At 40.1% G+C, this 27,756-nt stretch overlaps 1 protein-coding gene across 3 annotated transcripts in view; it reads left to right on the forward strand.

Annotated features, from left to right (window-relative positions):
* Positions 1–27,756, forward strand: part of LOC124866321 (vacuolar protein sorting-associated protein 13B-like) — a 370,362-nt gene that overhangs the window by 157,141 nt on the left and 185,465 nt on the right. The window contains exons 22-24 of one of the 3 annotated variants that reach the window (XM_047362057.1): positions 3,321–3,454; positions 24,784–25,018; positions 26,384–26,598. In XM_047362057.1, coding sequence (XP_047218013.1) covers positions 3,321–3,454; positions 24,784–25,018; positions 26,384–26,598 — 584 coding nt within the window. Of the gene's footprint in view, positions 1–3,320; positions 3,455–5,650; positions 6,227–20,281; positions 20,591–24,783; positions 25,019–26,383; positions 26,599–27,756 lie in introns of those variants that run through there. The other 2 variants (XM_047362059.1, XM_047362058.1) reach the window with 2 other exon arrangements.

Below are 27,756 nucleotides of genomic sequence, written 5' to 3' on the forward strand. Positions count from 1 at the left end.
CTCAGGTGCATTGCCGCCTCCAATAGATCACTTGCAGAAATTAAACATTGCTCTCCAGTTGAAATTGCAACCCACTTCTGTGGCTTATGTGTTGGTCAAATTTGGCTTCGACTTCATAAAGTTACCTGGTACATATCCTCACTTATGTGACAGCGCATAAGCTGTGGCAGTTTTGCCTTGAACGCTATATAGTGTGTTGTAATGTGGGGCTCTCGTGTTTTATTTTATCTTCCTGCATGCTTGGGCTGAGGTCTTGGAAGATGGGCTTTTTATTTACTGGAAGAAATAATGGTGCTTTTAAAGAAGATGAGTAATCACTATCAAAATGGTAGAATGTTTATACAGGACTAATGTGGATGTAAAGAAACAAAAGTAGTTGATGAGGAGAGTGAGAACAGCATGGATAAAAAAGAGGATTTTGAAAGAAGGGATGGCCTGCTTACCCAACAATGCATAGTATCTCACAAAAGTGAGTACAACCCTCACATTTTTGCAAATATTTTATTTTATGTTTTCATGGGACAACACTGAATATATGCCTATTGTTTGCTTTAATTTTAACATCGTTATATACTCTTCTGTAAGTCGCTTTGGTTAAAATCTTCTTTCAAATTCATATATATAAACCCTTAGATTATCTTGCCACCCCCCAGCAGTCAGAAGAACAGCCAAAGTTAATAGTGTCTGGGTGTCTAAACATGTAGAGGTAGTAAATCCTATTTGGGCTTTAACTGGCTGTTTCCTTTAATCACTTAAGACTTTCTTCATTTTTAGACATTGTAGCCAAGTAGATGGTATCATGAACTCTTTGGAATATCAGGACGTTTGAAACAAAAACATTGTTTTTTTTTTATGAGATGTGCCACACCACTTGTAGGCATCCTTACAAAAGTGATCTCTTTCACAATCCCCAAGTGTCAAATGCACCTGGATGCACAGCATGATGTTGATGTTGGCCCACCTGAGTAAGCAAACAGTAAAGCATCAGGACCCCCTTCAGTTTGCTTATCGCTGTGGAGTTGGACTTGAAGATGCCATCATACACATGCTTCAACAAACCCACTGTCATCTGGACAAAACCAGCAGCACTGTGAGGATCATGTTCTTTGATTTCCCCAGTGCATTTAATACATTCCAACCTGATTTGCTTTGTCAGAAACTCCAGAAGACTCAGGTGGAGGCCTCAACAATCTCCTGGATCAAAGACTACCTGACAAACAGACCACAGTTTGTGAGACTGAAGGGTTATGAGTCTAACCCGGTAGTCAGCAGCACAGGAGCACCACAGGGGACTGTACTCTCACCATTCCTTTTCACTCTGTACACCTCAGACTTCCAGTACAAGACAGACTCCTGACATCTGCAGAAATACTCGGATGATTCTGCAGTCGTGGGGTGGATCAGAAATGGACAAGAAGCTGAGTACAGGAAGGTGGTGGACCGCTTTGTGGCATGGTGTGGAAACAATCATCTCATTTTGAACGTGACTAAAACAAAGGAGATGATTGTAGATTATAAGAGAAACAGGAATAAGTCAAAAACTATTTCTATCATGGGAGAAGAAGTGGAGGTGGTGGAGGAGTATAAATACCTTGGTGTTCACCTGGACAACAGACTAGAGTGGAGATGCAACTGTGAAGCCATCTACAAGAAGGGACAGAGCAGACTGTACTTCTTGAGGAAGCTATGGTCCTTTGGTGTTTGCAGCAAGATGCTGCATATCTTCTATAAGTCTGTTGTGGAAAGTGTGATCTCTTCTACCATCATCTGCTGGGGAAGCAGCATCAGAGCCAGGGACTTGAAAAAGCTCAACAAGCTGATAAAGAAGGATGGCTCTGTTCTGGGGACTCATCTGGAACCTCTGGAGATCATTGTGGAAAGACGGATTCTTCATAAAATGAAGAACATTATGGAGAACCCTGCGCATCCTCTTCATGAGACTGTCCTACAACAACAGAGTGTCTTCAGTCAGAGGCTTCTTCAGATCTGCTGTAAGACGGAGCGCTACAGGAGATCCCTCCTGCCCACAGCCATCAGCATCTACAACGACTCTTTGAAGAAACCCTCATAATGAGCAACAACATTTAATTTCCCTTTGGGATTAATAAAGTATTTTTGAATTGAATTGAACTGAACTGAATTGAATTGGATTGAATTGAATGAGAAAATGCTGCAAGAGTCCAGACACAGTGATCTTGACCTGATCTTCCACTTACACACATGCACACACACGCACACACAAAAACACACAGGGACACACACAAACATAGCTCCATTATTTGCACACATATATGTGCTTAACACACACATACATCGTTAATAGACACATTAGGGGTTTTATTTCCACAGCAGTCATAAACTAGGTGAACTAACTATCTGATTTCCTAATTCCCTGTAACATGTTATTGCTTTGCTAACCGTTTTTGTGATGGTTGGTAACACTGTCAGAAATGATAGAATAGTCCTGTGACATCAGTCCTGTTTCATGACGACTGTGGAATCAGGCTGGTGAGGAAGATGGCGCTTTAAATCTTGGGTTATAGTTTATATGTTTTAGGAGATACCTCCCTTTTTCTAAATCCTGACGCCTGATTGCTTTAACATACACAGACCACAGGTTATCCTGGTAGAGTTGGTAGGTTGGTTTTCTTTTATACTTCCGTTTGTGCATCTTTTACTCTTGTTTTTTTACTCTTTATGTTTTCTTCTGTAACAAGAACTGTTATGAAACAATAAAGTTGTAAATTGACGACAAGGTTAATGTGGATAATTGAAAGATGAATTGTACGTTTGTTGCCGTTTGACTTCTGTTGCCATGAGTGTCAGTGCAGACAATTAGCCTGCGTCTGGACCACAGCTGGCACACACAAGGATAAATCATGTCTCCAACAGTAAGTGTATGTGTGTGTGTAGATGCACATACTTTGTCAGTTCTCACAGTTCCCTCTCCCACTGTTGGAGACAAGAAACCTGAGTGCCACCATTACATCATCTCAATGAAGTGCCGGTTAAACATCATATAACATGATACTGTACAGTAAATGAAAATAACAGGGAGTTTTAAAGAGGGTTAAGTAAAGGATAAATGCAGGACAGTACATTTCCTCATGTTAATAAATAAAATATTGATTTTGTTTAAGACTTTATAGGGTGCTACATTACTTCTGTGGTAAGGAGGTCACTCAAGCAGTGGGCTGAATGTTAAAGCCAATCTGACATCACTACTGGATGCATAATGTTGCCTAGGAGAAGTAGAATTTAAATGACCACTGAATAAAAGCTTGAATATAAGTCCTTATCATATTTTTCCTTTCTGACAGAGTCACGTCCTATGTCCATCCCAATGAAGGTGATACCGGACACTGCAGTTGATGAATCTTGGACTACCTCCGAGGAGCGAATGAAGGAACTCTTCAGCCATGCCTGGGATGCTGTTAAGCGACTTACTGTCCAGGTGATCATTTAGATTCTTTATTTTTCTTAATATACAGTTATTTGGTTTTTAGACCTTTTTTAATTAGGGTTTCCAAAAAAACATATTCTACTTCTTACCTCTGTTTTTGTACAGACCTTTTCCTTTCACTCCAGTGCTAAATCCCATTTCCTAGGATACATTTACACCTATCTCCACTCCTGCATCTATGCTTTTCTGTATTCCTTCAAAAACTTACTTCTGAATAATTGCACCTAAACAGATGAGGGAAATTGTGTACTGTATGCAAAACAGTGATCATCAGCATATAGTTGTTATGCTTGTTCAGGCTAAACACATATTATGCTGGGAGAAAGATCTAAACATATTAAGCTAAATATTGCGGTGTTTTGTTTTATTTTTTTATTTCCTTTTTTGCTGGAAAATAGCCTATTCAGCCTATTCTCATTGCTTGTTGAGAAGAAATAAAAAAATCTACTAAAATGCATAGTTTTGCATTAAACAAAACTATAGTAATACTGTAAATATAAATAATAATATGCAGTAATGAATAATATAATGTGAGGAGAAAATATTTTGAATGACAAAGTATGGTTTTCTTTTTGCTATTTAATTAATAACATATTAATAACAGTTAAGGTATTTTAAATATTTAAATTTTTTTAATCAGAGCACTTCAAGCTAGACATTAAGGGCTTATTGTGACATGAACAATTTCTTAATCAAGGACAAATATTGCAGTTTTATGCAAACACGCAACAATGTAATTTTCAGTCAGATTGCAATGTATGTGCAGGGTTTTTCTGTTTTATGAACTATAACCAATGAGGCACAGGTTTGTTCCTGAAACAGTTTAATTCTTTTTGTTAGGACCATCAGAGGCATGCCAGTCAAAGTGAGCGTGGCACATTTGAATTTAAATTACATTTTAGATTACCTTCACTTTGTTTTGTCCCCTTTCGATGTGTGACCACTACACCACGAACTGCAAACACTGTCCTGTTGACATAGAAGTGGAAGCAAATTAAACCAAAAAACCCAGCAGGTGTACCACAGTTCTGGGACAGTCCCAATCTTGAACAACTCATTTTATTTTAGTGTGGTGTAAACAGAATACCTAATAGTTCACACAACTACTGTGCATGTGTCAATTTTACCATATGGACCTTTCTTTAAGTCTTTTACAATAGAGGTTGAAACAAAACAGCAGAGTCTGGCAGAGGTACAAAAGTATGTATTCTCTGGCTGTCCTAACCTTATAAATCTAATTAAATGTGATAGTTATTATGTAAGCTGTACAAAATCTTATTGCTCTGTTTGAAAAGGGGTTGATGAAGCTTTGTCACTATAGCATTAATTCTGACTTACAAATGTGCAGCATTTGAGACATGGTTGAAAACATACATACATTCTAGTCGTTGTCCATTTAAAGAAAAATGCGGCAACAGAATGCTGATGGTGCAAATTGCATGTCTGAAAATGTTTATATGTCATCTTCTTAGTTGCCTTTTATTTCACAAGTTCCTAAACCGTATAACCTGAGCGCCACAGGCATCGGGGGCAGCAGCACTTCCAGCAACAAAATCAAACACATGCGATACATTAAACAATAAGTAGTATGTATATTGCATATCCAATTAATGGGGAGAGGCTCATCTAAATTATAGAAACAACATATTCTACCTCCACAAAACCCAATTTCAAAACACACAGCAACAACGGTGTAACAAGACCCTACGCACACAAGCGACCTTCCAAATAATAACCTACTCTTTTGCTGTTTCCAACTGCTCTGCATACTAAACTCACTGAGCCAGGGGTACAGCGGTGGCGCAGGAGTAAAGCGCGTGACACATGTTTGAAGGCCACAGTCCTCGACTCAGCCGTCACGGGTTGGAGTCCCAGCCTGTTGACCTTTGATGAGGAATGTGTAGTTTTATTGCTACCATTATAACTGTTTATTGACATGTTTTGTTATTGCATTTTGAGCAATTCAACACCAGTTTCTACCTATGTTCATAACTATTTCTGACGAATTGGTGTTGCATGTTATTTGCATGTTAACTCTTCTATAATTCTATTTAAAATTTAGTTAATAAATGTGCTCCATTTGGAATCAAATATTATTTCTGCCTTTGTGGATGACGTTGTGGTTTTACAAATCACCAAAACTGTACTGAGTATTTAGCATACCAGCTAACACTTTGTTCTGTTCAGTTGGCATACAAGTTCACAAACATGGACGCTATCCTCCCATTCACCAGAGGAAACAGAGACCCGGCAGCTCACCTTTCCACCTGCGGGAACAAGATTTAATGAAAAGATTCACACCAGGTCTGCTTGAGTTACCTTGTGCTGGAACATGCCTCGCTGATTCAATGGCTAGCACACCAAGCTAGCTTATCCTGTCAGGACCCATACCTGTTGACGAAGTAGAAAGGTTGGGCATCTCCCAAGCAGCCCAAGGTACCAAGCAGCTGAGGACTTCTAGCTGTGGTTCCCAGCTGGACTTGCCCACAGTAGCACCACCTGGGGAAGACATGTTGGAGATGATCTACGAGGAGGAGGGAGATGATGACACATTTAAAATCCTCATATTAGAGGATTCTGTGGACGAGAATAACGCCTTCATCCCCAGCAGTGGCTGCAAAGCTAGGTGCTATGTCTGAATTAAATGTGGAGGATAGCACACCCACTTCCCCCGCTGTTAGTACTGATATACATCTAACAATGTAAACATCGTGCTGAGCTGTGCTTTAAATTAAATTACTATTGCCAATTAACTTTTATCTAACCAGTGTTATATGTTTTAAATTAACCTGCTGTTGCTCCTAGTAAAGCCACGGAGTGATCACCCGGTTTCTGAACAACTGACTATTAACATAGAATTTTTCCACATCCACTGTAGCTTTGGTGCCTTTGGTGATATATTTCTTCCTGATTGGGAGTAATACTCGCCTCCGATTGAGGATCTCTTTTGGAAACTAGTCATTAACGCTGAAGTTTGTTCCCCGGAGCTCTCTGCCCTGACGATGCTGCAGGGCTTCTCTTTAATAGTATTCAGTCTGCTGGGGCTTTGTATGCTAGATCTAGGTTTATGAATGTTAATGTGGAAAATGTTTGTGGAGTGGTGACAAGAAAGGAGTCACCTTTCCTTTACGTTTCTGGCAGACAGAAACCTAAGTTTCTGGTGGCACCCACAACAGGGGTCCTGTTGTGGGTGCGGTGCTTGGTGGGGTCTGCCCTGTTGCGCCGGTGGGCGGGGGTGGTGTTGCGCAAGGCCCTTGCCTTGCCGTTGCGGCGCGCTGTGTGGTGGGGAAGCGGGGTGCGGCAGGGGTGCTTAGAGCAGGGCTGAGTGTGGAGCTTGCGCTGGGTGGTGTGGCTTCATCGGCCTCTCGGCTTTGGAGTTCACCTGTGGGGGAGGGGATTTGTGGCGTTTGGGTTCGGGGGCATGTGTTCGATATCGGTGTCCTTGTTGGCGGTGGCCCTGTGGGGAGGTTCATGTTGGGGTTCACTGGGGGTGGGAGGTTGGGTTCGAAGCTCATTGGGGGGTCGGGACTGCTCCGTCCTGGGGCGACTCTGGTTGGCGGGCTGGTTTGGGCCATGTGGACCCCTCTTTTGTACATAGCCCCCTCTCCGGAGGTGGATGGGGGTTGTTGGGGACTGGGTTCAGGGCGGGGGCCAGGCCGGGCCTGGGCCGCCCGGGTCTGGGCGGTGCCGGCGCTGTCTGCCTGTGTCCCCAGGAGGGAAGGGGACCACCTCCTGGGTCCAAGGGCTGGTTGCCCCTAGGGGGTATCGGCGCCTGGACCTGGGAGTATAGAGTATGCATGGGGAGTGTGAATGATTGTATGACGTCCATTGTTGTTTGTCTGGGGTGTGAGTGATTGGGTGCGAGTGATTTTATGTGTATGCATGAGGGTGGGAGTGGGTGATTGTGACTGCGAGTGCCTGTTTTTTGTGACAAGTTGGGTCTTGGACTGCTCCCTCTCCTGGATCAGCCTAGGCCCCCCCATCTTATGGGGGTCCTATTTCCTCCCCGCCACACTACCTGCCGGTGGTTGGAGTCTCTGCCCGCTGGTGTACTTGGGGTTCTCGGTGTCCGGGGCTGGGTGCTTTGGTGTGGGCTGGCTCACTCCCGGTGGCTGCTTGCCGGGGCCTGGCCCCCTGGGCTCTGTCGGGCCTCTGCTTGGGGGATGGTGTGTCCCGGGGTCTTGGGTCTCTGGGTCCATGGCTGGACCTGCTCGGGCGTGGACGGCTGCCGGCGGGGCCTGTGGGCTCGTCGCTGCGGCTCCCTGGGGCTTCTGCATTGTGGCTGCTGGGTGGCTCCCCTGGGACTCTCCACTGCTCTTCTCTGGGGGGGTTGCGGTAGTCCCGGCGGTGGTTCTCCTGGGGTTCCTGTGCTTTGCGGGGCCTTTGGATGTCTGTGGCTCGGATCTCCTCAGTGTCCGCCCGGGGACCACGGGGCAGGTGGGTGGGTCCTCAAACTCCCTATTGCATATTTTTGTGGAGAAACCTTGTATACAAAGCGTGTCCACACTCATACTCAGGTGTTAAGCTTCAGGTGTTGACAGATATACAGATGTTTTATATTGGGCTGCACCTCTCACTAAGTACATTTTACATTCATAAATACCGTGTGCTATTTTGTTAAAAAAAAAACAGCTGCAGGTGTATAAGCAAGCAGGGTGTAATCTTTTATTCTCTTCATCCTTCTTTCTCTCCTCCACTCTTTCCTTCTTTTCTCCCCTTTTTCCCTTTTGCCCCCTCTCTCTCTTTTTCAAGCTTCTTTTTTCCTTTTAATTTCAGTCTCCATGTCCGTAACAATTGAAATATTCCCAAAGACGTTTATAATAAAGTCAGTCAGTCAGTCAGTCATTTCTACCGCTTATTCCATAGTGGGTAAAGTTTATTTTATAAATATCAAGCAGAGCTTTAAAGCATTAGCTGTGATGCTCCGCTTGTGAAAGTAAATCTGTTGGGCAATTTCTTGGCACTCAGACAACAATTCTGAACGATACTCTGCCGGACAGGACACGGTAAAAAAAAAAAAGTTTCTGGTAGACACAATTTTGTAATTTCTGCAGTAATTAATTGTAAAATTCTCCCCAGTTAAAGTGTCCTTTTAGCATGTTACCTGGGTTTTGTGGGAAAAACAGTGACCCCACACTACTTGATGACTTCACACATTTGTCATTTAAGACAGCCTTAGTGCCGGCTCTGGTGTGTGATAGTTATAATGCATATCCTTCCTGCGATCAATTTGCGCCTGGAGATGTCAGGGTGTCACTGAAGCCTAAACCCACTTTTGTGGCCATAGTGATAGGCTTAGTCTCTCCTTTTGTTCTCACAACATTCTCCCAACCACCTTTTTCCTGAAATAATGCTTAATAATGAGATAAATGCTTCTGAGGAATATGCATAGGGGGTGTATCCCACAGTGAGATATCTCATGCTACTCTGAGAACCATGATTACACAAGTCACCCAAAGTTTACTATTGTTTTAAAACAAAGACAAAATCATTGGAATGTTTAAATGTTAAATTTGCTTTAGAATTTTATATTTACAGTTAGCGTGGCTAGCTTAGTGAAACTGCAGTCTCCTTGTGTATATTCTGGATATTGTATTTCCTTACCGTAACACTGAGGCTGCCAAAAGGCTGCCAGGATTTATGCCCAGCTTGTTTCATGACAAACAGAAGTGGAAAGGTCAAATGGTAAAACAGAGCAACTTTGCTGTATTCTATTTAACCTTCCTGTTATTCACTGAAAGTTTCTCTCTCTTGGCCTCTATCATCTTAAATAAGCAGCAGACATGTTCTGGCTTTTAGTAGAAAGTACAGTTTCCTTCTGAATAGCTTTGTACATATCTGTGTTGACTTTATTTTCAACATCTCACTGTTGCTGAAAATAGCTAACTCTGGGTCTTTTATTTGTAGCAGCATTCACACTGAAGAGATTTGTTGTCAGTGCTTAATATGGTACTCTGACTGATTGGATTTTGAGTGGCTGATTTTGGTCACTGTTGATCTCTCAATGAATCTTTAGTTCTAATATGTGATGATGGATTTTTTAGCATTTGAGTTTGAGTTCTGATTTTGTACTGTTTTATACTTTGCATATTGTATGTCCTCTGGTGTCCTGTTGTTACATCGTTTTTTTTTTATCTGTCTTCCTGTCCTATGCTGTCCTAATGGTCTACCTGACAATGCTCACCGTTACGCATTTTTATTCAGTTGTCTCTCCTCTACTCTGTTCTTCCGATGGACACCCATGTCTCCTTGGGTCCTGATCATAATTGCAGCTGAACAGGATGGTAATTCTTTTCAGGAATTTTGTAATAATTTCTTCTATTTAACACATGAATGTGTTCAGCTTTGGCAAAGGAACACGTTGCTACCAAAACTGAAATGGGATCTGCTGAAACAGAGAGACTGTTGCCATGGAAAAATGAAGTAACACTGCTCCCTGCAGCTGCCATGCATTAATGAGTAGGATATTTTTGAGTGAGAAAAAAAGAGGAGAAAAAGCAGTGGGGTTGAAAAGGTAAAGTGATGGAAAGGAGAGTGAGGGTAGGAAGCAAAGAAGAATGCAACCAAGGAAAAATGGGCAGAAATCAGTTTGAAGGCAGGGGAAAGAAAGAAAGAGCGAGTCATGTGTACTGCAGATTTGGTGTGGCTCACGTTGAGTTTGCCAGATGGTTTCCATGAAAAAGATCTGTCCCTCTGCTGGAGTGCCTTTTGGAGGCACATTACTTCATCCTCCACCTTCCTTTTCATCTTTTCATCCCTGCATTCAACACCCCTACTTCACTGCCTGTCAAGTTCCAAGTAACTTACGATTACAAATCAAGTCTTTTTCAAACACTTAAGAAAATTATTCTTACAGCTTTTCGAAGTCTTTCATGTGTTTTTTGTGCTTTGCATATACTATCAAGAACTGCTGTGCTATACTGTGCCTGTTTAAAGACAAGCAGATCAACCCTGTCAAGTACCCCCAGGACAACACAGATCGCTCCAACTCTTTCCTCCGAGATGTGGACAGGTACAAGAACCAGATTGCGATAACAAAACAGCCCTGCAACTTCAGAATTAGCAGTTTTGTGTAGTATTGTTTTTCGTGCGGGCTGTGGTCGGCGCCTCGTTAGAACTGGTCAGGAAAGACATACAGTAGCAGGACCAGTATTGCAGTCGTGAATTATTGACCATAGCACTAAACTAACCTTCAGTCATATTATTACAGTAACATAAAAATTGTGTTTCCGACTACATTAGATTTATGAAGCCAGTACCAATTTTAAAATTGCTGCAAACCACTTAATACTCTTCTTGGTGAAAGCTAATGTTGGTCACTTCTTTCTGCAGGAGAATGCAGTCAAAGATTTAGGATTACAATAGGATCTTTAGTTAAATCCTGACTGGTTCTAGGGATGTTGGAGGGATGTTTCTGGATCTGCTTGTCTAACATGTCAGCTCCAGAACATTCTGCTTCTTGGAAAATTAGTGTGGGGTCCAGGTACCTCAGCACAGCTTTAGAGGTTCTGTCCTCATACATTTTAGAGGTGTCTTGGAGGAACATGGACTGCAGTTTTGGCCAGATTCTGCTTCTCTCATGATGACATATAGCTGTCAGTATGATAACAGGGAATGGCAATTTAGCTGACAAGATTTCCCATGTTTCCCTTGGTGTTTACCAAAAAAGATAAATTGACTGCAAGTAGAAAGACAGGTCATTGATAATAAACAAATGGAGAATGAAAAAGTAGGTGTAAATTGCTTTAGTTTTTGTACCTATCTGAGATTGTCCCAATCTAAATAAATACCCCAAACTGCAATAGTTTTTAGTGCTTATGCAGTGAAAACCAAGTTACACAGATGCAGATGTTAGTGGGTTAGTGGGTTTGACCATGAGTCCTGTCCATTATCTGCCGTTGTCTCAATTTACTGATGACCTCACAGCCATAATAGAAACACACATATGTGACCGTCCATACTGACTCTCCTGGAAAAGTACTTACAATATTCTCTTCATTCTGGAGCATGTTGAAGCTGAGATACAGACGTAGACCTGACTTTCATTAGTATAAAGAATCCTTCATAAACCATTAGCCTTTCTTAAATATTGTAACAAATATTGATTTGAAGATTAAAATTTCATAAAATGGTTACAGATAATTGATCAGTAGTTTATGCAGTATTTTCCTGAATATGGAAAGCTGTGGATTTAGTTAAATTTTACAAACATTTAGCCTTCGTGTTGGGACAGAAGAGGAAGCCATGCCGAACATGGGTTAAAAAGATCATTTGGGGTTTCGATCAGCCCAGTTTGGCCTGTTTCATAAAGTCACACTACATAAATCAGTAGTGGTGAAAATTTGCCAGAGTTAGCCCATAAACCCTTTTGCATCTGCAGTCCATCACATTTGATCCAATTTAGCCTGTAATACATTCTGTGTAACATAATCACAGCCACCTTTGCTCTCTTCTGGCAGTGCAAAACACAATTGTCGGCCATACCACTATTGCAGATAAACCAGCCCCAGCCTTTTTTATATATATACTTTTTGCCAAACATTAGTTCAGCTGGCTTTGCATGTGAAAGCTCAACTCTGCCTTGTCAGTTCCAGTCCAATTCTTCCACCCTTTTCAATCTTATTCCCAGTTAACAGTTTGCCCTTCTCTGCTAACAGATTCCTTCTTATAAATTCTTGGTTCTGCTCAGCTGAACACCAGGTTTTGCCTCAGAGTACTTCCAGTCATGATCACCCTATTCAAGTGCATTCTCAGCATTTGTTTGGTGTGGTCACCCCATTAGACCCCATCTGTATTGGCTCACCAAGCTGGGACGGCGGAGGGGAGATTGTTTAGGATAGGCGGTGGGAGTTGGTTGAGGCAGGCCTGGCCAGCCGCACTCCTAAGGCCACTGTTGGATCAATAAACGCAGCGATCAAAGTTGCAATTAACCCACCGCGCTAACACAAACAGCCGGGCCAGCAGAAACAAACAAAGCCTTCATGTCACCTAAAGCGTTTATTTTTGCAGATTTCCACCTCGGCCAGGGAGACCTCCAGAGCTTGTCAGCTTCTGTAAGCAGTGTTGGAAGAGAGGAATGCGGGGCCACAGGGATGGCTGGCTGCCTGGTTGTGCTGCTGTGCCAGGCCACGGGCTTCTTGCTTGTGGTGACGTGTGGGTGAGATTGAGCTTATCTGTTGTCAAGACACATCATGCCTAAATGTTTTTCTCATGGACATCGAGATAGATAGCTGATTTCTGAGGTCATACCCAGTACTTCATGTGTACATGTGTTACCCGCAAAACACATCTGATTGGTGTCATCTTCAGGTACACACATTAATCACTGTAATTTACAGAAATACACTGTTTACACTATACCCCCAATCCCAAATTTGTTTTTGGACAAAGTTGAAATTTCAGGAAAATATGGAAAAGAAAAGGGAGCATAAGGTCACCAGTGGGTGGGTTGAGTGAGGGGACTGGTTTGTGGACCTTCTGTTCATCCGACCGTCTACTTCGGAAACACAGTGTCCTGTCTGGTGCGTGAACAGGAAGATTACATTTGGAGAGATATCAGGTTTGTAAAACAAAGGGATGTGTTTTCCGTTTGCTGCCGCTCCCTCCACTGAGGCTTTTGAGCTCAAGAGTTGCAAATGTTTTCACTGGGGATGCTGGGAGAGTGTTTCTAATTTCCTATCCTCTATCTCCTGGTGATTTCCTGTGTCTCATGACTTGCTGAGTGTGTGTAGAGAAATGAGAGAAAATGTGTGTTTTACAAGTTGTGTAGTCTCTGTACAGAGAAGTGATCTTGACCCCTGGAGTTCATGAGTTGCTAAGGTCTGCACAGAGCTGGGGCATCCAAGTTTCTCTTCCCTGCTGGGATGTGAAAACAATCGTCCTAACAGCAGATATATCCAGAGCGCCACAGGAAAAATGTCACACGTATGGTACTGCTTAGGTCAAGTTAGATGATGACAGTGTACATCTGTACTGCTAAAACAATTTATACTTCAAATCTTTATGTTGAACAAAAATGAAAAAAGTTAATGCATGAGAAAGGATCAGCTGTAAAAGTTAAACATGTAATTAGTGTTGCTCTCCAACTTGTCAGTGAACTGGTTTGCTCAAGTATTTTTTGTGTTTTTATTAGCAGAGGGCATGGTTTTGTGTTTATCTGTTATGGTATGTCTCTCTCTCTCTCTTTCTCTTTCTCTCTCTCACACACACAAATAAGATGTGATGTCACCTTTGCTCCTAATATAAATAATGACTGCCCACCACGGGAAGGCTAGAATAAACAACTTTGTGAACTTTTCATGTTTATGTTTGCATGGTGGGTCTGTGTAATTTTCATAATTCTCTTTCCATTGAGGTCTGAAACATTTAGCCATATTTCCTAGAATAAATACCTGAAAATAATCACATCTTTGTGGCTCCTGAGTTGACAGAGTCGACAGGTTCTCTTTAGTCTAACTTGCTGCTCTGTCTGTTAGACGTAAGGCCTAATATATCCTAAGAGTCTCCTGTGGTTATACAGGCAATTTCCACATGGCTTCTGCCTTTTAAAGCCTAAGTGTGTTTGGCCCTCAGTTTCCTCTTTATTAGAACCTGCACCACATATTCTCTAACGAGAAAAGGTACACAAGACACGTCAATACTACGAAGAAAAGTAGAAAATAAGGGATACGTTTGAGGGTATTACACTACACAGATTTTAAATGGGTTTCACACTTCTGAACATTGTCTGATGGTCCAAAGAGGTGTTAAAGATAAAAAAAATTGAACAAAACTTACCATCAAAAAAGAAGTAGATGTTTTGAACTGTTCTGATCTGAGGCCAGTCAGGCATTAAAAGAAAGAAACTGACAAAAAAAAGTCTTAAGTCATCTTACTATATTTTCAAAGTATGCTCCATGTTTAATTGAAGGCATGTTTCAAGGCTTTTGTATAACTTTCTTCTAGATTATTTATTTACTCCTGAAAGTAGGTGGCTTCCTGTTTCAGAACCCCATTTGGATTGGATCTTGTGTATACTAGATCTAAAGTTAAGCTGACCTTGTTCATTTAGCAGTCTGAGAGCAAGAGCTTAGTACCTGAGTCTCATGAAAAGCAGCGGTTACATGATAACTAACCAGGCGGTCAGTCAGAAACCTTAAAAACTATAAGCTGTCTGGCTCCGGGGCTTTTTCCAGTACCCTGTATTTGTAGGTGTACTTTGGACCTGCTTAAAGTAAATAGGGATGCTCTGGAGTATGAGATTTGCTTATTCAAGAGCAGAACTAAACAAGGTGGGGCTGCATTTAGTTTCTGTGCTCTTCAGCTCTGGAACAATCTCCTTGAAAACATGAGATCTGCACAAACTGTTGATTTCTTCTTTACATCAGGAGTGAAGACATTTCTGTTTACAGTAGCTTTCACAGAAAGAATCTGACTGATGAACTGTTAACATTTGTTTCCTCTGTGACCGTAATATCTGTAATTTTAAAGATATTATTTTGGCACTAGTGGCCTTTATTTTTATTTTTTGACAGTAGGCAGACAGGAAAGAAGGGTAGAGAGAGGTGGAGACATTCTGCAAATGTCGCCGGGTCCAGGACTATGCTTATGCCTGATTATTTTTTATGTGTTTCCTTTGATATCCTATAAAGCACTTTTGCTTGCCCTGTGCTAAAAATTTGAGAATGCATACGGTGCGTGGTATAAAGCATGAGCACCAGATACAGTGGCTGTGAGTCCTGGACCCAGCCGTCTGCGGTTGAATTCCAGACCCTGGGACCTTTGCTGCATGTCTTCCTCCCTTCTCTCTCTGCCCATTTCCTGTCTATATACTGTGGAATAAAGGCCACTAGTGCAACAAAATAAAAAATAAAAAGTATGTCGAAAATGAACTAAATTTCTATAAATGCAAGGGCCAATTTTAAATGGTCAAACATCATATGTGTCATTGAAAAGACAGTATTATGGAAAATTATAACAAACAGCTTGTTGTACTGAACTTACAGTTTAGTTCTCTTTCCTAGAGTGATAGCTTTTGCAGGTGCCAGGAATGGGATTCAGGTGTATTTGCTTGTGGCCAAGAGGGTTTACATTTTACTCACTTGTTTTCTACAACTAAATCTTTCCATAGTGGTCTCTCTTTTTAATGAAATGACTTTAGATTATTTTTTAGAGGATATATGATCTGGGACAGTGCGTATGTTCAGTTTTGCATGAGCATAATTTGAGCATTGAAGCAGACATATGATGTATGTGTGTGTATAGTCTTGTTAATGAGTATGCATGTCATTTGAGCATGCTGTTACAGTTAAAATAAAGCATGTGCAGCCTCATGAGGGGTTGATTACTTCAGTAATTTTTTTAAAGCTACATTTTTTTTGTCAAAATGGAAAGGCGGTTATTTTATCCACAAAAGTATTAATAAAATGTGGTTCACGATACGCCCTGTCCCTGAATACTAATTCAGAAACATGGTCACATTGTCAATCAATGTTTGTTTCTTTTCCTGAATGAATTTGCTCATTAACTTGGTTGAAAACTGAGGTACACGTCCCAGACAGCTGACAGTTGGTTCCATGTGTTATGTTAAAAGATTTTGTTTCACTTCAACAGAACATGATGTCACTGGATAAAAGGAATAAAAAATCATGTTTCTTTGACTCATCTTTTCCCCCATGAAATTGTATACTTAAAAAGATACCCTTTGAGCACACCTGCTAATCTGGACCTCTGGCCAACCAAAGACTTAAACCAAAATCTATACAGTCATAGTTTTCTCAACATGGTTCATACATTTACCCTTTTAACAATAAAAAAATAAATGTTGAAAACTCCCTGCTTTTTTGAAACATGAACTACATGAACTACTTCCAAACAGCTGCACTACTCTGTTCAGTATTTATTATTTGTTGTGCCTGAGTCATGTCCAGCTCTCTGTCATTTTTGCTGCTGTTTTTATTCCACATTACTCCGAACACATCAGAGGTTAAAGTTATGTAATATATTTTCCTTACTACAATTATACTTCTGGCTTTCAGATGTTTCTTTTGTGCCTATTTCTATTTTTAATATCATTTTCGGTTTTTCCTTTTACTGTATTTGAAAAGGCTATATTTCCACAAGCAGACACTAACGGAAAACAAACATTTCTATTGTCCTAAAATGGGTACAAATTTGTCTTTTTTTTAAGAGACATGTTAACACAATTACATGCCACAAATCTGCCCCTTTGATTACCGAAGATGTGAGACACCAAACTGGATTATACAAAAGTGCTGCGCGAGGTGTAAAATCAGCAGTAGCATAAACAGTTTTAGAAAGTAAAGCAATACACAACTGAGTCAAATTAGAAATAAATGCATAAAATAAAATTTAAATGACAGCACAGTAAAAGCTAACATATCTCATTCAACTAGAATTAAAAGCCAAAGTATTGAAGTGTGTTTTTAGAGCCCAAAATGATTAACAGTTGTGTAGCTCAGATGTGCAAAGGCAGATGTTTCCATGGTTTAGGCGCCACCACTGAGAAAGCTTGGACATTTTGAGCCATGATCTGAAAGTGTCTAACAGTTTATTTGTGAGCCTTAAAGCTCTGGATGGAGTATAAGGATGCAGCATTTTAGACAAACATCTTGGTGCCATATCATTAACACTCTTAAAAACAAGTGGTAAAACCTTTAACTGGATGCTAAAAGAGCAGAAAGGCAGTGCAGAGAGGCCAACTCTGGTGTGATGTGATCATAGTGCTTAGTTCTTGTCAGAACATGTGCATCAGCATTTTGTACAGCTTGCAGCCATTGAATAGATAGTTTATCTAGACCAACATACAAAGTGTTACAGTAGTCCGAGCGAGATGTAATAAAAGCATGAACTACTTTTTCAAAGTCTGTTGCTGGAATGTAGGACTTTACGCAGGAGTCTTGGGTGGATAAAGCTCTTCTTTACCACTGAGCTGGTCTATCTCTCAATTTTAAAGCTACTGACGAGGATCACCCAAGGTTTCTTATAAAAATAAGAATCTAATGAACCAATGGGACTGAGAATGCCATTTAGGAGATCTGATTGTCCAAATGTAATTTCATTTTTCTTTTTGTTCAAGTTAAGGATGTTTATTTCCATCCATATTGATTATGACTATTTGCTGGAATGGGCAATTAGATTTAAAAGTTGTCAGCAAAACATTGGAAGTGAATATGTATGCTCTCTAAGAACATAGCTCCCTTAAGTAAGCATACATGAAAAAAGTAGGATGCGACCTACAATGGAGCCTTGGGGTACCCCTAAGGTTAAATCAGGCAAAGCAGAAGAGTATTTTTTCTCAAACGGACCTAAAAAGACATTAACGTAAGACTTGAACCATATATATACCTTTAACACCAACATGGGACTCGAGGCTTAAAATAAGGATACTGTAATTTATATTATTGAAGGCAAAGGACAGGTCCAAGAGCACAAGAACAACCGATTTTTTGAGAACTGAGCTCGGTGTTATTTAAACCATAACAAAACAGAGCAGGAGTCAAAACAGTCATTTTGCGTACTCCGAGTCTCGGGTCGCCGTTGCAAAGGGTATCTTTGTGATTACCAAGGGGAAAAGAAAAGTCAAAGAAACATGATTTTTTTTATTTCTTTAAAGATGGATGAATGGATTCAAGGATCTGATAAATGGATAGACAAATGAATGGACTGTATAATATCCAGCACAAAAAAAGCACCTACTTGAAAACTAAACTTATGTATAAACATTTAATTTTCAGTAATTTTGTTGCAATTTGATATTTTTCTAATATCATCCAGGCCTTGTTTCACATGGAAAAAACTGGCATATTTCTGTAGTCCAAATTGATCCTAAATTCATCTTTGGCCAAAGAAGCCTGTTTTCTGTTATTCCAAATTATATGCCAAAATCCCAAAATCTACATCAACTTTTGCTCTCTGTTGTTCATCTCTTCACACCTTCTGTCTTCTTTTCATTTTCCCCTTTCTGTTCTCATTTTGCTCCGGTCACAAGATCTGTATAGACTGGCAGTTGTGTCTCTAAATCTGTGAGTGGGTCAAATGGTCAGGAATATGGAAGAAATGACAGTTATGAAATTAGTCAGGAAAAAGAGATGCTGTCATTTATTTTGGCAGTGGTTAAAACAGATATGCAAATTGGCATTTCTGAACTTAGACTGTTTTTCTTTTTCATGGATCCGTCATCACCGTTCTTCTGACAGATACAGTGCTCCCTTTTCCTGCCAGTCTCATTTTTATTTGTGTACTATATATTTGAGCCTCAGAATATGTGTGATATGCTTGTAAAACAGTTTTTATAGGTTTTTTCTATTGATGCAGCAGCAGAGTCCTTTTAGGACTTTTAATATTTGTTTTGATATATTTAGAAGCATTTTGGACAAAATATGCTTTGGTATGATTTATGTAAGTCTTCTCTTAAACAAGACAGGCAGCCACAGTGGGGAGAACAACTATTGGATACACTGCCGATTGTGCAGGTTTTCCCACTTGCAAAGCATGTAGAGGTCTTTAATTTTTATCATAGGTCCTCTTGAACTGTGAGGGATTAAATCTAAAACACAAATCCTGAAAATTACATTGTGGGATTTCTAAGTAATTAATTAGCTTTTTATTGCATGACATAAGTATTTGATCACCTAACAACCAGTAGGAATCCTTGCTCTGACAGCCCTTTTAGCTCTTCAAGAAGCCCTCCTGTTCTCCACTCATTACCTGCATGAACTGCACCTGTTTGAACTCGTTATCTGTATAAAAGACACCTGTCCACACACTCAATCAAACAAACTCACCACAATGGCCAAGACCAGAGAGCTGTGTGAGGACATTTGGGATAAAATAGTAGATCTGCACAAGGCTGGGATGGGCTACAGGAAAACAGCACAGCAGCTACACTCACTGGCCACTTTATTAGCCACACCTTGCTAGTACCGGGTTGGACCCCCTTTGCCTTTAGAATTGCCTTAATCCTTCGTGGCATAGATTCAACAAGGTACTGGAAACATTCCTCAGAGAGTTTGGTCCATGTTGGCATGATAGCATCACACAGATGCTGCAGATTTGTCAGCTGCACATCCTTGATGCGAATCTCCCGTTCCACCACATCCCAAAGGTGCTCTATTGGATTGAGATCTGGTGACTATGGAGGCCATTTGAGTACAGTGAACTCATTGTCATGTTCAAGAAACCAGTCTGAGATGATTTGTGGTTTATGACATGGCGCGTTATCCTGCTGGAAATAACCATCAGAAGATGGGTACATTGTGGTCATAAAGAGATGGACATGGTCAGCAACAATACTCAGGTAGGCTGTGGCGTTGACACGATGCTCAATTGGTACTAAGGGGCCCAAAGTGTGCCAAGAAAATATCCCCCACACCATTACACCACCACCACCAGGCTGAACCGTTAATACAAGGCAGGATGCATCCATGCTTTCATGTTGTTGACACCAAATTCTGACCCTACCATCCAAAAGATGCAGCAGAAATCGAGACTCATCAGACCAGGCAACGTTTTTCCAATGTTCTATCGTCCAATTTTGGTGAGGCTGCACGAATTGTAGCCACAGTTTCCTATTCTTAGCTGACAGGAATGGCATCCGGTGTGGTCTTCTGCTGCTGTAGCCCATCCGCCTCAAGGTTCGCCGTGTTGTGCATTCAGAGATGCTCCTCTGCATGCCTTGGTTGTAACGAGTGGTTATTTGAGTTACTGTTGCTTTTCTATCTGCTCGAACCAGTCTGGCCATTCTCCTCTGACCTCTGGCATCAACAAGGCATTTGTGCCCATAGAACTGCCGCTCACTGGATATTTTCTCTTTTTCAGACCATTCTCTGTAAACCCTAGAGATGATAGTGCGGGAAAATCCTAGTAGATCTGCAGTTTCTGAAATCCTCAGACCAGCCCGTCTGGCACCAACAACCATGCCACGTTCAAAGTCACTTAAATCACCTTTCTTCCCCATTCTGATGCTTGGTTTGACCTGCAAGAGATCATCTTGACCATGTCTACATGCCTAAATGTATTGAGTTGCTTCCATTCGATTGACTGATTAGAAATTTGCATTAACGAGCAGGTGTACCTAATAAAGTGGCAGGTGAGTGTATGTAAATATCTCTCTCTCCCTCTCTCTCTCTCTCTCTCTCTCTCTCTCTCTCTCTCTCTATCTATCTATATATATATATATATATATATATATATATAAGGCTGATTAAAAATTTACGTTAACGAACAGTTGGACAGGTGTACCTAATAAAGTGACCGGTGAGTGTATGTGGGAAGGCAAAAACCGTTGGCGCAATTATAAGAAAATGGAAGAAGTTGAAGATGAAATCTCCCTCAGACTGGGGTTCCATGCAAGATCTCACCTCATGGGGCATCAATGATCATGAGGAAGGTGAGGGATCAACCCAGAACTACATGGCAGGACGTAGTCAATGACCTCAAGAGAGCTGGGACCACAGTCTCAAAGAAGACCCAATTGAAAATCTTTGAAGGGAGCCAAAAGTCTGTATTGCCCAGCGAAATTCCAGAAACCTGAAGGATCTGGAAAAGATTTGTATGGAGGAGTGGTCCAAAATCCCTGCTGCAGTGTGTGTAATGCTCGTCAAGAACTACAGGAATCGTCTGATATCTGTAATTGCAAACAAGGATTCTGTACTAAATATTAAGTTTTGGTTTTCTGATGCATCAAATACTTATGTCATCCAATAAAATGCTAATTAATTAATTAAAAATCGATCACGATGTGATTTTCTGGATTTTTGTTTTAGTTTCCGTCACTCACAGTTGAAGAGTACCATGAAAGACTTCTACATGCTTTGCAAGTGGCAAAACCTGCAGAATCGGCAGTGTATCAAATTGGGTTGGGTTATAAAGCATCTTAAGCTTCCAGCATCTCATACAGCAATGTTCAGAATATCATTAGAAAATGGTCATAAAAATTGACAGGCCACACTAGGAGAGCAGTAACCAGAGAATCAGTCCAGGTGACCCTGAAAACCCTGAGGGATCTGCAGAGATCCACTGCTCAGGTTGGGGAATCTGTTGACAGGGCAAATATTAGTTGTGCACTACATAAAATGTGCCTTTATGCAATAATTGCAAGAAGAAAGGCATTGTTCAAAGATCAAAGAAAGCAATAAGAAGTTCAGTTTAAAATTTGCCCAAGTGATGTAGGAGGTCACTACAAATGTGAAAGAAGTGCTCTGTTCAGATGACACCATTACGGGACTTATTGGCCCACATGCAAAACGGTGTTATTAAAACAATTTTTTTTTGTGTGATCAGATTTTAATATTTTTCTATTTTCTATCTTTTTTTGCCATTTTTTCTTCTTTAACATTGTGCATTTGCTTCAGATGTGTTTTAAAAATCCTAAACGTTCTCTGCTATTGAAATAATTCACTCGGTTTTAAGGACGTTCTAGCTAATATTGTTTGGTATGTGCTTGTTTATGGTGTGTCTTAGATACAGCTTTAGCAAGGAACCCTGTTGTCTCCAGTAGTAGTTACAGGTTACAATTATTTTTTTGTTTGTTAGGTTTCCAGATTTAGTAGTCATTGTACCATTTTGTTTAATTAAATGCTAAGTCACTTTAAAGCATTTAAATGCCTCATCTACAAACTGAATAAATGCCTTTTAGTTTCTTATGTATTCATGTCTGTCATCCATAAAATATTACATTGTTACTGTTGAACTGTTTTATTTTTTTGTTTGTTTGTTTTTTTATCAAATCTGTTTTTTTCAGACACTTCAATGTCTTTTTTTTTTCACTAGAAAGTACCAGTACTCAAAATAGTGTAATGTTGTCAGTCAATGTTGTGGGGTTTTTTTTTTCAATCCACATACAATGTGGTTTCATTTGTTCTGCATACACAAAAATTTTTTGACTCAACAGGTCTTAAGAATATAAATAAGGTTCTGTGGATCCTGAATGAGCACTGGGCAGTACAGAATGCGTTTATGTGAACATGCAGGAGGTAAAACCATCAAGTAGCAAATGAGGCTTAACTTTTTGAAAGAACTGTTTGAGCCAGGTTTTGCTTTGCTGTTTCTGAAAGAGAACACTTCCAACTAACAGGATTTAAGAGCCTTCTAGCAATTAAAAGGTATCGGTGTGAGTAAAGTTTGCAGTAAACATGACCTGTGTGTTTGAGCGTGATATTAAAAATATATAAGTACTAGGTTTGAGAACCCCTTTTGACTCTGCAGTCAGCACAAATGAACTTTGTCATTATCAAACAGCTGTGACCCATGAAGGCTAATATGAAATAAAGGATGTCTTGAAAAAATGTACTTCTGTGTTTTTTCATGGAAGCGTTACTAAGTGAGGACTTTCAAGTGATTATGTTAAGCTTGATTCTCAACATGTGACAAATGGTGACAGATTTATTCAACCACCATATGGCTTTAACATGTTATTTACTGCTGGTTTGTGTGGTATAACAGCTGTGCTCTGAAATAAGCCATATGCAACTTCAAATGTCAAAGTATAGAATTGCTTTATTGATTATGATTACTTTTATAAGTTCTGTTTCAGCTTTACACAGGGAACATACAGGGGTTGGACAATGAAACTGAAACACCTGTCATTTTAGTGTGGGAGGTTTCATGGCTAAATTGGACCAGCCTGGTAGCCAGTCTTCATTGATTGCACATTGCACCAGTAAGAGCAGAGTGTGAAGGTTCAATTAGCAGGGTAAGGGTACAGTTTTGCTCAAAATATTGAAATGTACACAACATTATGGGTGACATACCAGAGTTCAAAAGAGGACAAATTGTTGGTGCACGTCTTGCTGGCGCATCTGTGACCAAGACAGCAAGTCTTTGTGATGCATCAAGAGCCACGGTATCCAGGGTAATGTCAGTATACCACCAAGAAGGACGAACCAGGTGTTTCAGTTTCATTATCCTACCCCTGTAAGTTCACTTAGCAAATTACATTTGAAATATTCAGGCCTTTCATCACTAGGGATGGGTAACATATTCTTTACTTTTATAGACACCGACCGAATTCTGTCAGTGCTACAGAGTACCTAAATTCAAATGGTACCGTGTTTCAGTACATAAACGCATCATTGTGACACTGAGGGGTGGAAGAGTGGACGATTTTCCATGCTGGACATGAGCACAGCATTGCACGCACAAGAGCGTAATGATGTCAGTAGCCACTGTTACCATCAGCAAAGCATGGCTGATAGTAAATGCTCAAAGGGCTCCACTTTTCAAAATGTAATACAGATTATGGTCACTGCAATATTTGTGACACGAAGATCAAGGCCAGCGGCGGGAATACTTCTAATCTGAGGAAGCACCTGGTTAGGCACAAGATTTACAGCTACAACTCCTGCATTCGGCACCAGTAGCACGCCTGCATCCGTTAGCGACTCGTCTTCTGCAGCCAGCAACATGGGAGAAGAAATGTTTGAAACACCTGAGATAAAATAGACAATGCAAACAGCTGGATGTTGTTTTTATATATTCGTTAAAGTTTATATATTGAAAAATGAATATGTTGAATTTAAATATTTTTAGATTTTATTAATAAACAAATTAACATTTATTACCACATAAACACACAAAAGTACCGAAAACTGGTACTATCGAGTACCGGCATCGATTCTCAGGTACCGGGCATTGGTACTGTATCGGTTCAAATGTGAAAGGTACCCATCCCTATACATTATGTAGTTAAAGATTTTAGTCGGATTTTCTACTCTTTGAAAACATAAAATTGGATACAGAGCACGCATTTGCAACAATCTGGCTGCAGCTGGAACGGCCCCGGAGCTCTGTACTAAGGTCATTTATATGAATTGGTCTTTTAAATCAGTGTAGCCCCAGTATAATGGAAAATAACAAACCACTGGTGGTTCTCAAAAATGTTAAATACTGCTTGTACATTAATTGGTTTTTTGATTACTGACCTAAATCCTAATAAATTTAGCTTTTTTGGTAAACAAATATACTGACTGTAGAGCAGCCAGAATTGGTTTCTACTCCTTTAAAAATTATTTGAGGTCTGAATTTACCTGCCAAAGTCTCTAAATGTCTATACAGTGTCAAGTTTACTTGAAGGAAATTTCTCGTTGGTTTTAAAAGGGCATTCAAACTCTCAAATTCTGTCTTTATTTATGTTCAAGTTAAATTCTCTCCAGGGCAATGGCGCAAATAAATATGCCCTGTGCATGAATGTTCAGGGACTGTTAATGTTATTAAAAGTATCACTCAAATAATTATGCATTACTATTTACTTTATTAATGCAATGATCTTCATGTCCTGCACACATTTTTTCTTCTTTTTTTTTTTTTTGTCCCTTTCCCAGTTGGATCTGCAATCCTGCTGTGTGTTCCTGCCTAATGACAGCCTCCCTTCACCAAGCACTATCATCTGTGGAGACATACCTGGTACCGTCCGTAGCTGGTACCACAACCAGGCCTCTATGCCTGGAACTCTGGTTGTCTGCCTGCCCCAGATGAGCATCCTAAGTGCTGGACACAAATATATGGAGCCTCTGCAGGAGCTCCCCTTCGTTGTCTCAAAGCCCATTTTAGAGGAAGGTATGTTTTCAGCCTTGATCTAATCCCATCTAAACCTAAATGGATGTTTGAAATACTCAGAGACAAAAACATTCCCAGGCGCATTGTGAGACCCGCTGATGACCTGGTGTCAAGGAGATTAATTTGAAAGCTAAACTGAGAAACAATGATGGTGAGAAGTAAACATGATGTGTTAAAAAAGGGATCAAGAAAACTAAACTCCAGTTAGTGGGGGAAAGTCAAAAATTCTTTTTATTGATAATTATATTGAAAAATAACTTAATAAAACGTATAGGCTATGTAATGTGAATTCATCATCATTATTGCTTTTTCAACACTGAGGAAACCTTTGACCCACTACCACTCATTTACTGTGACAAAAGACAAACAAACTTAAGGAGAGTGCCTTTGACAGATAGATCTCACACATGTGGTGTGGACACCTGGTAGAGTTGACAGAAGCAACAGTTACACAGTTAAACAGTGGTTTCTCCTTAGCAGAGAAAGGAAAAAGGAGGGTCTTTTTTTCCTCAACCTTTCATTGACATCAACTTTGGCCTTACACATTTCAAAATGTCAGGATAAAAAAGACAACAAAATAGTGACATTGGCTACCTTGTCAGTGTCGCTACAAAAATGACCAACTTACCCAGTCATGCCTGTGAAATCTTCCCTTTTGGACCATTAAATATACAGAATAGTATAAATTAAAAATATAAATTCAGGGAATTTCTCAATATTTTTTCTCAACTTACAGAGCTGCAGAGGTTTGTCTCACAAAAGCAATAGCTTTATGAAAACATCTTTTTTTTGTTTCTTTTTTTCTCAGAACAGGCAGGCAAAAGGTAGTTTAATATCTTAACTTGGGCGATCACCAACACCCTTTTTGTGTGTCACATCCAGAGTCAGCTCACTGACTTGCATTAAAACAGGGAGACTTATTTGAAAACACTGTAGCTGTGTTGCTCACTCTAAACCAGCACTGGTGTGTATTTCGCTGCCGGTTACAGCTCAGCATAAACCATAACCCATCACTACAACTATAACCTTAAATTAATTTTATTACAGGTTTACTGACTCAAACATTTCCTCAGTATCTAAACCTAAACCAAAAAACACATTTTCCACTCTGCTGTGTGTGATTGGTCATTTTGAACACAGTGGGGAATTCTCTCAGAGACCCTAGTCATTCTGCAAGTGCTTGACCTCCAGTGTTGGATAGTAAATAAAGGTATGCACCTAACAACTGCAATATTATCTTCTAGTAAATCACAAATCACTGACCCATACAGTTTGTTGTATGGGTCAAGACAAAGTTCTGTTGATCAGAATTTATTTTATGTATTTGTGTTTCTAAATATATCCTTGTTTTGTTGTGTTCACTAGGTGATGCCTTCCCATGGACCATAAGCCTGAGTCAGTTCAGTGTGTACACATTGTTGGGAAAGCAGCAGAGTCTGAGCCTGTTGGAGCCCATGGGATGCACTTCCACCCTGGCCATCACATCTAAGGTGCAGGGCAGCTCTGAGGAAAGGCCCTCCTTTGTAATTTGTCTCCATGTTGATCTACAGCCCATCCATGTAAAGAGCTCCAACTCTCAGGTCAGCCAGACTGTCCTAACATTCACAAAGTAGAAGTGATTAATATTTTCATGTTTATTTCAGCAAATTGTGCAATATACATGCAAAACCCCTGCATTTTGCATTTGAGATCTCTCCTCAACACAGTTTTCTTTTACAGACTGACTCCAGTAAATAAACTGTTTCATCTCCTTACTTTGTGTACTTTTCAGGGTTAATGTAAATGTAAACCTGTGAGTGTTTCCTAGTTTTGTAAGGTTTTAGAAAAGAAAAAGTTTCACTTGCAGGACATATCATCAGTTTGCCATTACGTTTTATAGGAGAAGAACAACAACAGTGCATATAGTCAGATATTAAATGGAGCTCAACTATCTCTCTGTTGGATCCCTGGCTAATTTGTCACTGTTCATCATTATCATTTTATACTTTTTCAATTTACTTAGCTGTTTTGAGTAAGGTTAATACTTGATTGGATTGACACTTTTTAAATTTGACCACAGTTATAAGTCACAGTTATATGGACTGATATTGGTAGAGCATGTACCACTAGGTAATTTAGTTCAGTACAATGAAAAGTTCAGTTTTCCCCAGAACAAGAACTAGTCTATTGTTTAAGAAAAATTGCTTCTTTTCTCCTCTGTCTGAAATTGTGCCATATTGACATTATTAGTTACATTATGAGTAACAGAAGTCAAACTAACTGAAAATCTCCTGTTATTCCTGGCTAAATGTCTTTAAGAACTACTGTTAGTACATCCTCTACAGAACCTGAGGTCTCGTAGCTTTTCTGATTAGTTATCATTACCAACTTCGAGAATCTGCATGGAGCTGCTGGATCGGTGCGTAGTTGCTAAACACTGCTATTTACCAACGTTGGAGTTGCACTAGTTGCTCTACACTTTCAAAGTCTTTGGGTTAGTTAATTAATATTACTTTGAATCTGAGACGTTGATGCATTTAAAGTACATGAACATAGTCAAAGCATTTGGCGTTGTAATGGCTCCTACCCTCTGAACTGCATTCTTGTAACACTAAATCATTTTTTCCATTGCTTGTGTCAAAGTACTTCATAGCACAAATAGAAGTATTTTTAGAAAGTGGGATGTTTTGGTCTTAGAAATGTTTTAATCAAACCTGAATGTTGTCTCATTACAACCACAAACTTTAATGAGTTTTAAT

The sequence above is a fragment of the Girardinichthys multiradiatus genome, chromosome 3 (assembly GCF_021462225.1).
Source record: "Girardinichthys multiradiatus isolate DD_20200921_A chromosome 3, DD_fGirMul_XY1, whole genome shotgun sequence".
In the NCBI taxonomy this organism is placed as follows: Eukaryota; Metazoa; Chordata; class Actinopteri; order Cyprinodontiformes; family Goodeidae; genus Girardinichthys; species Girardinichthys multiradiatus.